Source organism: Phalacrocorax aristotelis, unplaced genomic scaffold, assembly GCF_949628215.1.
Source record: "Phalacrocorax aristotelis unplaced genomic scaffold, bGulAri2.1 scaffold_45, whole genome shotgun sequence".
In the NCBI taxonomy this organism is placed as follows: Eukaryota; Metazoa; Chordata; class Aves; order Suliformes; family Phalacrocoracidae; genus Phalacrocorax; species Phalacrocorax aristotelis.
In genome coordinates this window covers 236,814-250,105 of record NW_027441118.1, presented here as the reverse complement: position 1 = coordinate 250,105, position 13,292 = coordinate 236,814, and the positions used below count along the sequence as shown (strand labels likewise).

At 46.8% G+C, this 13,292-nt stretch overlaps 2 protein-coding genes across 2 annotated transcripts; both read right to left on the bottom strand.

The window, feature by feature from the left end:
• Positions 1–1,552: 1,552 nt before the first annotated feature.
• On the bottom strand, positions 1,553–3,879 carry LOC142050895 (E3 ubiquitin-protein ligase RBBP6-like). The gene is made up of 3 exons (XM_075080111.1): positions 3,786–3,879; positions 3,560–3,638; positions 1,553–2,887 (listed from the first exon to the last, which is right to left on the bottom strand). Exons 1-3 carry the CDS (start codon positions 3,877–3,879, stop codon positions 1,765–1,767), a joined length of 1,296 nt encoding a protein of 431 aa, XP_074936212.1. The 3' UTR covers positions 1,553–1,764.
• A 5,792-nt stretch (positions 3,880–9,671) lies between these two features.
• LOC142050888 (E3 ubiquitin-protein ligase RBBP6-like) lies at positions 9,672–13,079 on the bottom strand. The gene is made up of 3 exons (XM_075080102.1): positions 12,891–13,079; positions 11,527–11,626; positions 9,672–10,773 (listed from the first exon to the last, which is right to left on the bottom strand). The coding sequence occupies exons 1-3, from the start codon at positions 13,054–13,056 to the stop codon at positions 10,665–10,667; spliced, it is 375 nt and encodes a 124-aa protein (XP_074936203.1). The 5' UTR covers positions 13,057–13,079; the 3' UTR covers positions 9,672–10,664.
• Between the last annotated feature and the right edge of the window lie 213 nt (positions 13,080–13,292).

Sequence of the window (13,292 nt, the reverse complement as noted above, 5' to 3'; positions counted from 1 at the left end):
ATGGATGTTCTGGATTTGGGGATTTTTTGTAATGAATCTTCTTGACAATTGAAAAGTAAGCTGTTCAGGTGACCTAGTTGAAAAGAAAGCGATTAAGTAGAAAGAGAAAGGCTGAGCTGGTAATTTTTGCCTCTGAAAGGTCATGGTCATAAGTATGACTTTTGTGATGAGGCAGATGCCACGGAAACACTGGTGGTCTTGTACCTAATCTTAGGGCTTTTCAAGGCTTCCGTGTCAAATACTACCATGTCATGCCATAGCAAAAAATATCAGCTGTGAGAAATAACGATTAATTCTTGCATTGGTGAACTCTGAAGGCTGCACTTGGAAGCAGCTCAGAAAAGTCTGGCTGCAAAAGCAATTCCCTAAAGTGCGGTGGTAGTTCCTCACTCAGTGCTGGTGCTGGCACACCAACATCTATTTAGAAGGTGAGATTTGATCTCCAGGTGTAAGGTCTTACTTCATTTTTCTCCCTCAAGCAAGTGAAACAAGCAGCGCCTGTGAGGACGAATGGCCCTCTTCCATCTCTAACCAAATGGGCAATATTGCCCTGGCTCTCTGGGAGAATTTTGTTTAACCTTGACCACCACAGTTCCTGTCTGTGAGCAACAGCTGTGTCTTGTTCACTTAGTCACACGAAGCAGACATAAAACACGCGGCGCGACAGAACATCAGCTGTGCACAGTGCAAACATAGAAGAGAACCCATGAGCCTAATCTGAGAAAGAAATTCTGTATTTGCTTGTATCCTGCTGACTTCTAAATGCCTGCAAAGTGTTTCTTGGATGGGATTGCCTCTCTGGAGTAGGGCCTTCTGCCAGAGAGATCTAAAGGTAACGGATTTAACTAACTCCTCCGTTTTTCCCTTCTTTTTCTCCCTTCCTTTCTGTCTTTCCTGTGTGCCACTGAACTGTTTTCTCCTCTGTTCATGTAAAACTAGGTCTCATCTAACACTTTGCAGCTGTCGAGTCCTGAGCCAGTAAAGCACTGTGGGAAGTCAGCACGCTTCCAGCTGGCAGAGGGAAAGCTATACCCATTAGTGTCACAACGGGAAGGTGAGTGTATCTTTTCCCCCCCAAAGAGTATGAGTTGTGTAAGGTTTGCTCTAGTACCAAATTTAGGAATTCCAGAACATAAATCGGTAAATAACGGGATAGTAAGAGAATTAGGCAGTGGCAATGGCCCCAGGGCCCTAGCTTTTCTTTATACGCCTGTTAGTGTGCATAGTTAATGTGCATTCTGCTTTCATGATGGGCAGAAGGAGAGAGAGAGGACTCGTCAAGAGAGATGCAAGGCTTCCACCCTGCCTATGCCTACCCACAACCCAAAGCAGGTACAGTCAGAGCAAACAAGAAGGGAATGGCTGTGCTTTGTCTTTCATTGACTTTAATTAGTTGTAACTAACACTGAGTCTCCCCTCCTACTCCAGGAGTATTATTTTTCTTTTTTCCTAATCATTTTTGAGACACCTCTGTTAGCTCATGGTAAGGCGCTAGTTAGAAATGTAACACAGACACGCCAGGGAACACACGAGGCTAAAAGAGTGTTAACTTTATTGATGAACATGCGATTTGTGTTTATACAGGTGCGAGTAAACAAAGAGAACAACAGCCACGCAATTGCCCGTATTCCAGAAACGGCTCTAACTTGGCTGATAAGGCACTCCCCTTCTATCCTCCCCAAGTAGCAACTACTCGCTGCAGGACAGCATCAAAACACCCTCATCCTTTCAAGAGGAAGGTGTTTTAATGCTGCCTGACTTTGGCTAGTCCTCCTTTGCCTTTTTCGCAGGAGGTTCCAGTCGAGGAGATTTGTCACGACCCGTGTCCACCTTCTCGTTGGAACCTTCAGCTGGTTTTACTGTATTGTCCGTCTTAGGAGGAAGAGCCACTTCTACTTTCCGCTTGGCCTTGTCAGTCTTTGCTTTTGGCTTATCCTTCTCTTCTTCCTCCTTTTCAGACCCCAGTCTGAAAGCACTAGACTCTGTTTCCATAGGCTCATTTCTCACAGGGGTGGCATCGTCTCTGCTTGGGAGCATGAAGACAGACTCCGCTGTAACACCTTCTGCTGCAGCTGCCTCTCTTGGTTTTCTCGCACCTTCCAACAACTCAGCATTTGGAAATCCTTCATTCCGGTGCTTTTTATCTTTATTGCCTTTCTTGTCTCCCAGTGGTTTTTCCGCCTCTTTCTTTTCTGATGTTTCAGGATCTTTGATGCCACGGCTCTCTCTTCCACATGGTTTTTCAGGGCAATTTCCAGCTGTATTATGGTTTCTGTGCCTCTGCCCACCAGGATAATCCTGCCTACGTCCCTGAGCACATGGCAAATTCTCTCGTCTGGTGCCAGGTGGACCAAACCTACCTGGAGAAAAGTCCTCTCTGTTTTGTGGAGGTGGAGGTTGACAGCCAACAGCATAGCCCTTGTAAAACTTCTCACTCCGGTGTCTAGAGTTCTCTCGCCGTTCTCTGTATCTTTCCTTTTCAAATGGATCCCTAAAGTCACGGGATCTGCCCTCGTAAGCTTTCCTATCATATGGTGGAACCTCTCTGGACCTGTTAAAACACTCCCTTTCTCCTTCCCCTTGAGGTAGAGTCCGTTTAGTTGGAGACTGGCCCCTAAATACCGGAGACCTTGACCGTGAGTGGTATCTTCTGTGCGGGGGTGACCTTAGCCTTGAATGGTGAGAGCCGCGTGACCTTGACCTGGAGCGATAGTTACGACTCTTCCCTTTGCCTCTTCTTGGATGTGGCGGCGATCGCGGGGAGGAACGAGACTGGGAACGACTGAATGATCGAGAGTAGGAGTGAGTGGGGGAAGAACTGGATCTTGACTTGGTGGAGGTATACGAACTTCTACAGTAAGATGAAGCGCTGCAGGGACCCTTGGACCTGAAAAAAAACCACACAGAAAAAGAAAGAAAAAAGGGTCACACTCCCCAACTTTTTTCCTCTCAAATTTGGTTTGCTTTGTTTGGTTTGGTTTGGTTTTTTTTATCCTCTCTCCATGTGTTTATGTAATGATGCTATTGCAAATTGAAGAACTTGTTAGCATGTAAAGTTTCTGCTTCCAAGTTTCTAGCCTGGCTTTCCACTTGACCCTATAATTATATTTCATTTTCGTATGTCATTACGGTTTCCCCAGAAAGTGTTGGTTTTTGGCAGTCCCCTTGTCAGTCCTTTGCTGATGTTTTATTTTAAATAATCTTAGTGCAAGCACAGATCCCTTTGTTAAAGGCAATTCAAAGTAAGCCATTTCAAAATTAATTACCGCTTGTGTTCTCCACAACTACCTGTGCGTACTTATTCATTGCAAATCAGCTGTTGCAGGAGTTACGTGTTACAGCCTCCTTTAACCAGTAGTAGTAGTACAGTTACCGGTAGTAATGCATTGAATTTCTGTGGGACACTTACAGTTCCCAGCCCGATCCGCCACCTGCTGAGCGAATTGTAGTGGCTCTCACTGGATGACCTGTTGCAGTGGGGAGGGAAAAAGAAAAAAATCCCATTCGGTTTATCTGAAGGTAAGACTTCTAAAGGCATTCTAAAGTTAGCGTTACTTACCCGTTGTGGGTATTGATTGTCCTTGGGGGCCCAGACGACTCGGCAGTGCTGCTTGTCTTAGTAGAGGAACCTGACGGCCCTTGGCAAAAAACGGTTGGAAACAGTTGGAAACGAAGCTCTACTAAAAGACAAGGATCAGTGCCTATGCTGAAATCAAACTAACCTTCTCCTCCAACAACCCGCTGATTGGCTGAGAGGAAGGTTTAGAAAGGTTAGCGGCCGTCACCAGCGCGGCGGGAGGCACGACAGTCAGGAGTGGTGGTGGAGGTGGTGGCGGTGGCGGTGCTGCGGCTGCTGCTGCCGAGGGTAGCCAGTTCCATTTTCGAAGTTGTTCACAGCCTAGAGGCAGAAAAACATGGACAAAAAGGGGATAGGAAACTTCAGGAGGCACACAAACAAAAGGCTCCACAGAGGAACATCACTCGCCTATTCCTGTAAATGCTATCAATCCTAAAATAAATCAGCCGGCAGGGGTAGGAACACATCGCATTAAGTGCCGGCATTAATGACTGGTAACTCAGGGTGTCTGTATTTAAAGCACTTCAGTGTCAACACCGAATTTGAAAGGGAGGCAATCATGTTAAAACTGTGACCTGAATTTGCCAGACTGTCTCTAAGGAGTTGTAAGCTTCTGTAACAAGGGATCATGCATTGGAGGAGTAAATAAATTTAGCCTTGTTCAATTGAGCCCTGCTTCAGGAGCTGCTGATTCATGTTTTCTTCCCTTTCAGCCTTTCAGGAATAGACTTCTCTCACAAGCAGTTCACGGAAAAGCCATCACGTTACCTGGCGTAGGATCTTGTTGGCAGCTAAAGCATCAGGAGAAACATCGGTCTGATGACACGTTGGGCAGGTATGATCCTCAGAATCCAGTAACGCTGTTCTAATACCTGTGTGCAATTAGAGTCATCAAAATAGATTTTAGCCAAACTAAGGACATTTTTGGGGTTCTCATCAGTTATAAAACCATGTATATGTTTAATGGGTGAAGATGATCTTGAATTGGGAACATGAAGCTCAAGTTCAGTAGCCTAATAATCTTCTGGTATGCAGCCAATAACGGTACAGCTCTGATGTTTCACTCCTGTAACATCTGGAGGTGTGGAGTAGGCGGTGTCTTGATGTCTTGACTCACCTTTTTTCCACTCTCTAGTACAGTGAGAAGTCACCAACCTTGGGGCTAGTGAATAAAAGAGACCTCAAAAACCCGTTAGCAGGTTTGAGTTCTGAAGGTTTCAGCCAACTCTCCCGTGGAGGAGAATGTGCATTAAATGCCCAACTACCCGATTGCTGCAGACCACAGGAAGTCACCAGCGTTGGCTCTGTAATTTTGTATGAGGGAAAGGGCTGTGGACAAACGAAATGCATTCGCTATCTAATAGTGTCATCACCTGCGCAGTTACGCCCTCTTCTCATACTCGTCCTTCCACGTGCGAAGAGGATTTAACGAGATACATAAAAAGGAGGAAAAAGCTTTCGGCCTTTCTTTTGCCCTTTATAGGAGAAGAGTCCTTTCCTATTCAGGCTGGACTTAAGTACTACACAGAGCCGGTGACAAAGTAATTTCCTGATCTCCTGTTTCTGCTTTCAGAGGATCAGAGGTGATGTTTTGAATTAACAGCCATGGGGTCACACTTACATTCGTCACAATAACTGTTTCCACAGCAGGGAATAACAGCTGCGTCGGTCATTATATCTTTACAAAGGGGACACAAGAGCTCATCTGGAATAGGCTCATCGGAGGGGGAGGAGGAGGCCGGCTCTTCCGGTAAAAAGGGAGGCTTTTCCTTCTTTCCTCTGCCATAAGCTTCCCTGGAGGGGGGTGGGGAAGGAGAGAGCAAAAAGTTAAAGGTGGGTCAAGGAGAACTTTTCCAAGCTTTGGCTTTTCTCAGGGTAAGAGAACAGATGGAATTCTTCTCACGCCACATTAGCCTTCTAAAACGTAGGCCGCTAGTTGAAACTCCTTTTCTACAGCCACAGGATGAGAAGAGGGAGGGGGAACAATTTTCCTGCTGCAGACCTCTCCCATTCCTTGGGTCAATGGAGAAATCAGCTCAGACTAGGCAAATAATTTTTTGACAGCTAGAAATCGTGTGAAATGAATCCCACCTCTCCGTTGCCAGAGGGTAAAAGTAAATGGCAGGCTGAGGATCAAGTCAGTCTCCGAGTAATTAAGTTTTGGAAATGGAAGAAGTCTATGTTAGAGCTTCTACAAAAGGAGGTCCGTGGCAGAACACCAGAAGTGCCACCGAGTGCATTTCAGAGCAGCCGCTCTTGGCAGCACACAGTAGTATTTTCTTAGTTTACAGCAACAGGAGAACTGCAGCCTCTTTCACACAGGGGAGGTGATAAAAGTCAGAGGGGGAGGAAACCTCACTCCCACAGCCATTTGTTAACTTTTGCAAGGAGCCTTTGCAGCATCAGACAGAAGCAAAATGCGCTTTCAAAGAGAATGACTCCACTGCAAACACCTCGGAAACCTTTTGCAGAAATACTGATTCTTAGCACGCCACAAGTTTAACCAGCTTCCAGGGGCATGAGCAGGAGGAGCGTCCTATTTTAGGGCCTTGGGATTAGAAAGTATCACAGGTGTTAAGGTTAAGATGCAATGCCAGTGCTTCCTCCCCCGTAACTAGAGGTACTGGCCCACTCGGCTGCACTGCCGCCCAGACATTGACGCACGGTTCCTCTCCTTCGCTCCTGGGTCAGTCCCGTTAGTCCCATACTTACGCATTAATAATTGGTATGGCATATTTTCCCGTGCTGGTCAGCATAGCACCCTTTGTGTTGGGATCTTTCACCTCCACCATGAAACTCCTTGGAATGCCTGTGCTCCTCCTAATTCTGGGAACAGGCTCAAAAGTCTTGTCCTGGTAGGAAAAGAAATGCAGGCGTATCCTCAAGACCCACACTTAAAACGACATCTCCGTGATTGTTGTTAAATGGCAGGGACGCTCAGCCAGAGGCTTGTGTCGTTACACCAGGCAGCTATCCAATAGATGGGGCCAACAGAAACATCCTGGTTTTGTACAAAATACTAAAAACTGTGAAGTGTCTTTAGAAAGGGTTAAAACCCACAATAAATTTCCAGTCATACTGAAATACAGAAAAATATGCATGAAAGTTGACAGAGAAAGATCTCTGGATATGTTTGTTGTGATGGCCTGGAAAAAAGAAAATTTTGCCTTGATAATTGCAGGTGTCCCTTGAATTTTGAAGGGCTTTGCAACTTTGCCACGTAACCTCTCTATTTCACCCCAAGAGAAACACGTCTTAATATGCGTGTTCATGTATCTGTTACCTCACTGCCAAGGTAAAAAACAAAAACAAAGTAACACCAGAAGTCCCCCCCAACCTTACCCCGTTTGTTGGGCAGTTCTTTATATAGTGGCCAGGTTTTCCACAACGAAAGCAAGTATATGATGGCGGAGGCAGACCCAGGCTGTTCTTCATGTAACTAAAAGGTTTTTGGGGAGAAAAAGGAAAAGGGGTGCATGTGTCTCTCTTGTTAAAGCAACCATCTCTAGCATTCCTCCGTAATCTTTGGGGAACAGATCTGGCGTTATCAACACTTACTTGATTGGCTCATATGCACGGCAAGACTGTATCATCATCGCTTTTATTTTATCTTCTTCGGAAGCGCTGGCTTCAGCCAGACTGGCAGTCTGTGTAACAGGCCGTTAGTCGACACACACGTTAGAAACACTTTAGAGCCCCTGCTAACTTCTTTGTGTTAAGTGAGCTAACTACGGTAAGCAAAACCTGCAGGTTTCTCCAGCTGGCCATGTCCTTTTACCATGCAAATTGTAATATAAGCCTTACGCAGAACTAGATCTTCATATGGAGGAAACCAGCTGATTTCTTGGTTTTTAAAGTACTATTTGTTCAAACGTTTTAATTACACACTAGTCCAGATACCAGCAGGGTCTAAGGGAGGGACTGTACATTCTTTGGACCGTCCAGCACCAAGCCTTCAGATCAGCCACTCGTGTCTTTGCTTTTAGGTGCATTCCTTCGCAAGAGCAACCAACTACTTTCAGCATTTTATTAAATGGTTGTTTCCTATACACAGTTTTTCCTCAACTGTAACATAATGCAGATCGACATCTATGAAATCATTTCCATTAACCGTGACAGAAAACTTCACAGACACTTGACTGATTTGCTTGAACCCAAGAGATGTACAAGACACATCCAAAACCCACAAAACATTTCTAGGGATAGGCGAAAGTTCAAATATGGCATTTCGTACATAGCAGTAATAAACCAGAGGACTTTTTACAACACATTGACTCCATGCTGAGCCAGTCTGCGCTAAAGAGGGTAGAGTAAGTCACAGTTTTGAGCTGCTCTGAGGTGTTGTTCCTGTATTGTTCTGAAATACTTCAATGTTCTCAAAAGCTTAAATGTGTGCTCCTCTTGGACGGCTTCTCACATTTTAGAGTAAAACTTCACCTAAGTTTACAGAACGAAGGACACGTTTAGGGACAGCACTAATGCAGACCAATTTCTTCTGGTGGCTACCTTCCAAATGAATTATTTTTTCCGATATTTTTGCCACGTGTCCACAATTTCATGTCTGTGGTGAGAGAGGGAAGAAGTGGCTAGTGGGGAGAGGTTTCTCTGTCTTGGGAATGAACTCCAGACTTTCTTTTCAGAGGAAAGAACGAGCTCCTCTGCATTAGGCCCTGCCTTCTCTGATCTTTGTAACTTTAAAGCCCAGGCAGTGAATCGGCTAGCACTACGCCTTCTCACAAGGCGCAATGACTAGTGCTTTCCCAGCCAAAGTTACACATTCCCGGGCAAAAACCGCCAGCAGCTCCACAGCAAACCGCGGCGTGGCAGGAGTTCCAGAAGGTCACCTCCGCCAGCATGCCACACACACGCATGGGTATGTTCCTAGACACGGCTAGGGACATAATCACAGCGTACACAGTCTGCGTTCAAGGAAATCAGATTGTGTTGCCCACTGTATACGACAGCTGATGAAATTGTGCAGCGTTCAAAGAATGGATCTGCAGCTCTGAGGACTAGAAATTCAGAAATAGCCCTGCAATTGTCCGTGTTCCAGGCACGCCTCTAATTTGGCTGCTCCACACCCCCTGGAATGTCCGCCCTTACAGCCAGTGACATGCTTCTGTAAAAATAGCGCTCCTCCCCAAAGCAGAACTAACGAAATGTATGAAAAATGGCCAACGGCCTTTGAAGTGCTTCTCCTTTGTGTCTTGAAGATGAGCACCAGTGCAACGTGACGTTGGTGCTGGTAAGGTTCTCCCCTTCTATCTCCCCAAAGTGGCAACTGCTCTTTACAGGAGAGGATCAAAGCATACACACATTTTAAAGTTAACATAAATACTTGACATTATTAAGAATTAAAGTAAAGCATTGTTGGCATTACAACAGTTATACAGCTCTGGATCACAGTACAAGATTTAAAAATATGAAGCAAACACTTTTTTTTTGAAGTATTTGGTAAGAATACACATATACCTGAATAAGCTGGGACAGAGAAGGAGATGCAGAGGAGTCATCCATCTGTTCACAAAAAATTAAACACATATTCAAGTTGTACAGTCCAAACATAGCAATAGTTAACCTCTACCGTAGTCTGAAAGTCTGCACGATGCGCTCCGAGTGTGACTGCAAGAGGCATTTCCGACCTCGTGTCATTTGCATTAGCTCAAGGCAAAGTCCAAAGCTACGCCAGCTTAAGAGTGCCCATGCGGTTAATGAGAAGAAACTAGACTAACCAGACCCGCTTGAGATCAGCTTGTTGCTCCAGAGTATCTCAGAGAGGGAACCTTGTCAAATGGGTCAGGAAGGGTAACTGATGTACTGTTCAGCACGTTTGCCCAACGGCCATCTTCCACGGCCCTCCAGCCCTGGGTCTTTTTTTGTTTCCTTTAGATTTCTACTGAAGTATTTCCTGCCAGTCCCTCCAACCAGTCAGTTAGCACCAACAGCTCCATGAAACTTGTTTGCCACCCTAAGGCAATACTGCAGAAGAACTGGGGAGGGGCGGGGACACGACTCGACAACCAACAACCCCCAAACCCCAAATAATCCAAAATCCAGAATCGACAGTCAATGTATGAACTGCCATTTCAAACGGAAGACTAAGCAGAAACTAAAGAGAACTAAAGAAACTGAACAGAAGACTAAATCAAAATCCAGGCTGTTACCAGTCAAGCATTTCCTTCTGTTACTTATTTATATTTCAGCAGCAGAATGACAGTGTTTTCCAACCTGGTGAAAAATGCCCCACAAAGGCCCCAGGCTCTAACCTTGCGCCAAAATTTGTACACTGGGTTTCAGGTATTTTCATTTGCAGACAAGCTATTAGATGAAGCTGCTGCATCAGAGAAAGCGGAAAGAGCAAATGCAGAACTTTAGAATACCACTTTGTGTAGCAACGATATTTACATTCACGGCAATCTATTAAAGACATTCATGTACTTGGAGGAGCCCAAACAACATCACTGCAAATAAACAGTTCCAGGAACAAATACCCAGGTATTCAAAGGCACGGAAAGGACTCGTTTAGCTGCCCAGAACTGTCCTCAGAACGTAGGGCGTATGTCAGTTTTAGTTTTTGTTTGAACCCCCACGTCAAAGTCAGAAACAGTACCAAGTTTAACAACAATGGTTTCTCGGTGTTTTTTATGAACGTTTTCAAAAACCGTTGGGCAAAGCAAGCAAAAACAGAAGCTAAGTGATACAAGGTGAAAATGGCAAAAATACACTCCGGAGCATTTTTATTGCAAGAAACACAAAGCGCACAAGCAGCTACGCCAACAGACACGTTACTAGCTGTAGACAGACAGATGGAGAGCACGGCACCACGTCCAGTTGTGCAAACCTTGAACCTACATCGCCTAAGAACGATCGTACCTTATCTGTACAACACAAAGCCATTCAGGAAATAGCCTCGCCTATTCAGGATGAAATACAATGCGTGACTGGGCACAAATACCAATAGTCCCATTAGAACTGTGCAAATGATGGCATTACGCAGTTCTTACTATGCTGAATCAAATCCATTGTCTTTGCAGCATAGGCTATGTTTTACTGGAAGAAATTATATGAAGCTAGTGTTTGGAAAATTTCATACAAGGCTACGTTGTTTAGAATTCAGTGCAGTGTGCAGAAAAATGTGTGACCCTGTGCTTTTACATACTGCTTTTGGTGTTCCGCTCACTGGCTCCGTTCGACTTCTGGAAGGAGAAAGAAAGGAAGGTGATCAGAACTTAAAATAGAGCACTTGTGCCCAACATCAAGCAGTGAAACAGGTTATGAAACCTCCCCATCAGGACATTGTTCTGATAATCTAGTGAATGTGGACATCTATTCATACACATAAACTGTTCTCATTCTCAAATTCTCACGTTCAGTGCAACTAAAAAAAACAATCCCAAAATCCCAAAATGACCGCAACAATCCTGTAGGCAGGATCACATTTGAGTAGCTGTAATCTCAACCGATACACCCCAGATCTGGGGCCTCAGAGTACCTGCCATATCCTGCCTCCTCCCGCAACTGCAGGAAATAGACAAACACTGACAATCGGGCTCCTCTGGGATGGGAACAAATTCTAAGTGTACACTACGGTGCGTATCTGTCTTTACTCTGAAAGCAATACAAGCAAGCCCATAGCATAAGGCATCTCTCCACCTGGAGGAAACAGCATCTACAACTCGGGTCTCAGAACAATCAAGCCCAAGAACAAACCCTACATATTCATCCTAGAAGTTACCGTTGTTGGAGTCTGAAGCCCATGTCCCAGCAGGCCTAAAAAGGTCAGTCTGCTTTGGGACAGGTCCATTGAAACCTACCCCAGGACAACAAAAACTAACAGCCGCTTTAACAAGGGAGATGCAATTGGAACGCCACTGGTAAACTAATATCCATTAAACCAGTGACCTCACTGAACCCCCGAGCAAAGACTACACCGCTTTACGGATACTCACGTAACAGAGGGTCTGCTGGTAGCTTTAACTCCTCCAGCAGGGATCCTTCTGACAATTACCGAGGAGTTCCTCGGAATCAGGGCGTCATCATCTGTGTATTCTGAAAACAACATCAGTACAGAAAAAAGCAGTAGTCAGTTTGTAAGAACGTATACAGAACATGACTCTATAGGTAGATATTCCACTGATATTTAAAATCCTGTTTTCTTTTTGCTTTGGTTAGCATTGCTTCTGTTACTAGATCTCCATTATGAAAAGTTACAGTCCCGGAACTGTAAAAGGTTAGAGTGCTCAGAAAAATCTGAGCAAGTCGGCCATCTTCACTCAAGCTCCACTTTGTTCTTTCCAAGATCAGGTCAACATTTAGTCAGGACTCCTGCACGGGCAAGGTTACAAAAGAACAGTACTCTGTATGCACGTGTAAGGATTCCAGGGACGGGAAGCACAAAAACACCCCCCAAAAGTGCCCCGTCCCCCCCTACTGGGGCAGGATGGGGCAGCTCACACGCTGGCATCGCAGGGCCACCCGTACTGGCTGCATCCCTTCCCCTTGGGCAGGAAATTCAGCTCCCTGCAAAAATCGTGCTTGGGAAGGGAAATGTGGGCATGGGAAACCATTGGGATAGGAAACCATCACGGGCCTGAGAAATCACCGTGGGGATGGGAAACCCTCACCGGGATGAGAAATGAGCATTGAGGACAGGAAACCATCAGCAGGATGGGAAGTCATTGAGATGGGCAGTCATTCAGGCATGAAAAATGAAACCCTGGCAGGGCTGGCTGAGGCAGGTGCTGGTGGAATGATTGCCATGGGGACAGAACCCCAGAACACTCTTTGCCCCAGACAAACCCCACACTGACCCGCCACCATGGCAGGTACAGCAGCAGCTCCTGCTCCTCGTGGTGCTCCTGCCCTCTGGGTAACCCCGCAACGGCCTCTGCCCACCAGTAGCTCACCCCACCACCCCTCTTTGCTTCCCCCAACAGAGAGGTTCCCTCTGCAGCTGCCGACGGCATCGGAGGTGTCCGACATGAGCTTCACCACCACAGCCATGCCGCCACCGGTCAGTGCCCGTGTGCTGCCCTCTGCCCCAGGGCTGCCGGTGTCCGGTGAGCCTGCCCGGCTCCAGACCGTCACCTACCAGCTGGGCCAGCCCACCGTCTGGCAGGTGGTGCCAGGGCCCCTGGGGGCGCCGGGGCAGGTGGTGCAGGTCCCCTGCGGGTTGTCGCTTTCCACAGTGGTGCAGGTCCCCGCTGGGGTGCAAGTCCCTACTGGGGTGCTGCTCCCCCCTGCAATGCAGCTCCCCGCCGGGGTGCAGCTCCGCACTGGTCCCCGAGGCCCCGCGCCCGCCGCCCCCACGCACCTTCTTTGGTCTGGGCGTTGGAGATCTGCAGGTCGCTCCTGGTCGCCTTCAGCTTCTCGCGGCCCATGATCTGGCGCTTGAGGTCGCGCAGGGTGATGTGGAGGCCGCTGAAGGTGACCGTATCATAGTTCAGCCTGGAGAAGAACTTGTAGTGGACACAGGACATGGTCGGGGCCAGGCGGTGCCTGCTCTGGGATGGCGTCTACTGCAGCACGCGGTGTCATGGTCTCCTCATATGCTCAGCACATTATGAAGAAAGACCTGCATCGTGTGGGTGTGGCAGCCCCGCCCTCTTTGCCCTAATGCCGAGTGGCCCTTAGGGGAGGGGGTTCCAGCAGCCTGCTGTCCTGTCACCCCCCAGGTCTGTCACTGCCCGGTGTCCTGTCACACCCTGAGGTCTGC

What these genes read in the sequence shown, in the direction of transcription:
- LOC142050888 (XM_075080102.1), bottom strand. Translation starts at nt 13,056, where the DNA reads ATGTCCTGTGTCCACTACAAGTTCTTCTCCAGGCTGAACTATGATACG. An exon ending in CAACGCCCAGACCAAAGAAG is followed by an intron (nt 11,627 to 12,890) that starts GTGCGTGGGGGC and finishes TGTTGTTTTCAG; the next exon opens with AATACACAGATGATGACGCC. An exon ending in ACCAGCAGACCCTCTGTTAC is followed by an intron (nt 10,774 to 11,526) that starts GTGAGTATCCGT and finishes TTCTCCTTCCAG; the next exon opens with AAGTCGAACGGAGCCAGTGA.
- LOC142050895 (XM_075080111.1), bottom strand. Translation starts at nt 3,879, where the DNA reads ATGGAACTGGCTACCCTCGGCAGCAGCAGCCGCAGCACCGCCACCGCC. An exon ending in TCGTGCCTCCCGCCGCGCTG is followed by an intron (nt 3,639 to 3,785) that starts GTGACGGCCGCT and finishes TTTTTTGCCAAG; the next exon opens with GGCCGTCAGGTTCCTCTACT. An exon ending in ACAATCAATACCCACAACGG is followed by an intron (nt 2,888 to 3,559) that starts GTAAGTAACGCT and finishes GTTTTTTTTCAG; the next exon opens with GTCCAAGGGTCCCTGCAGCG.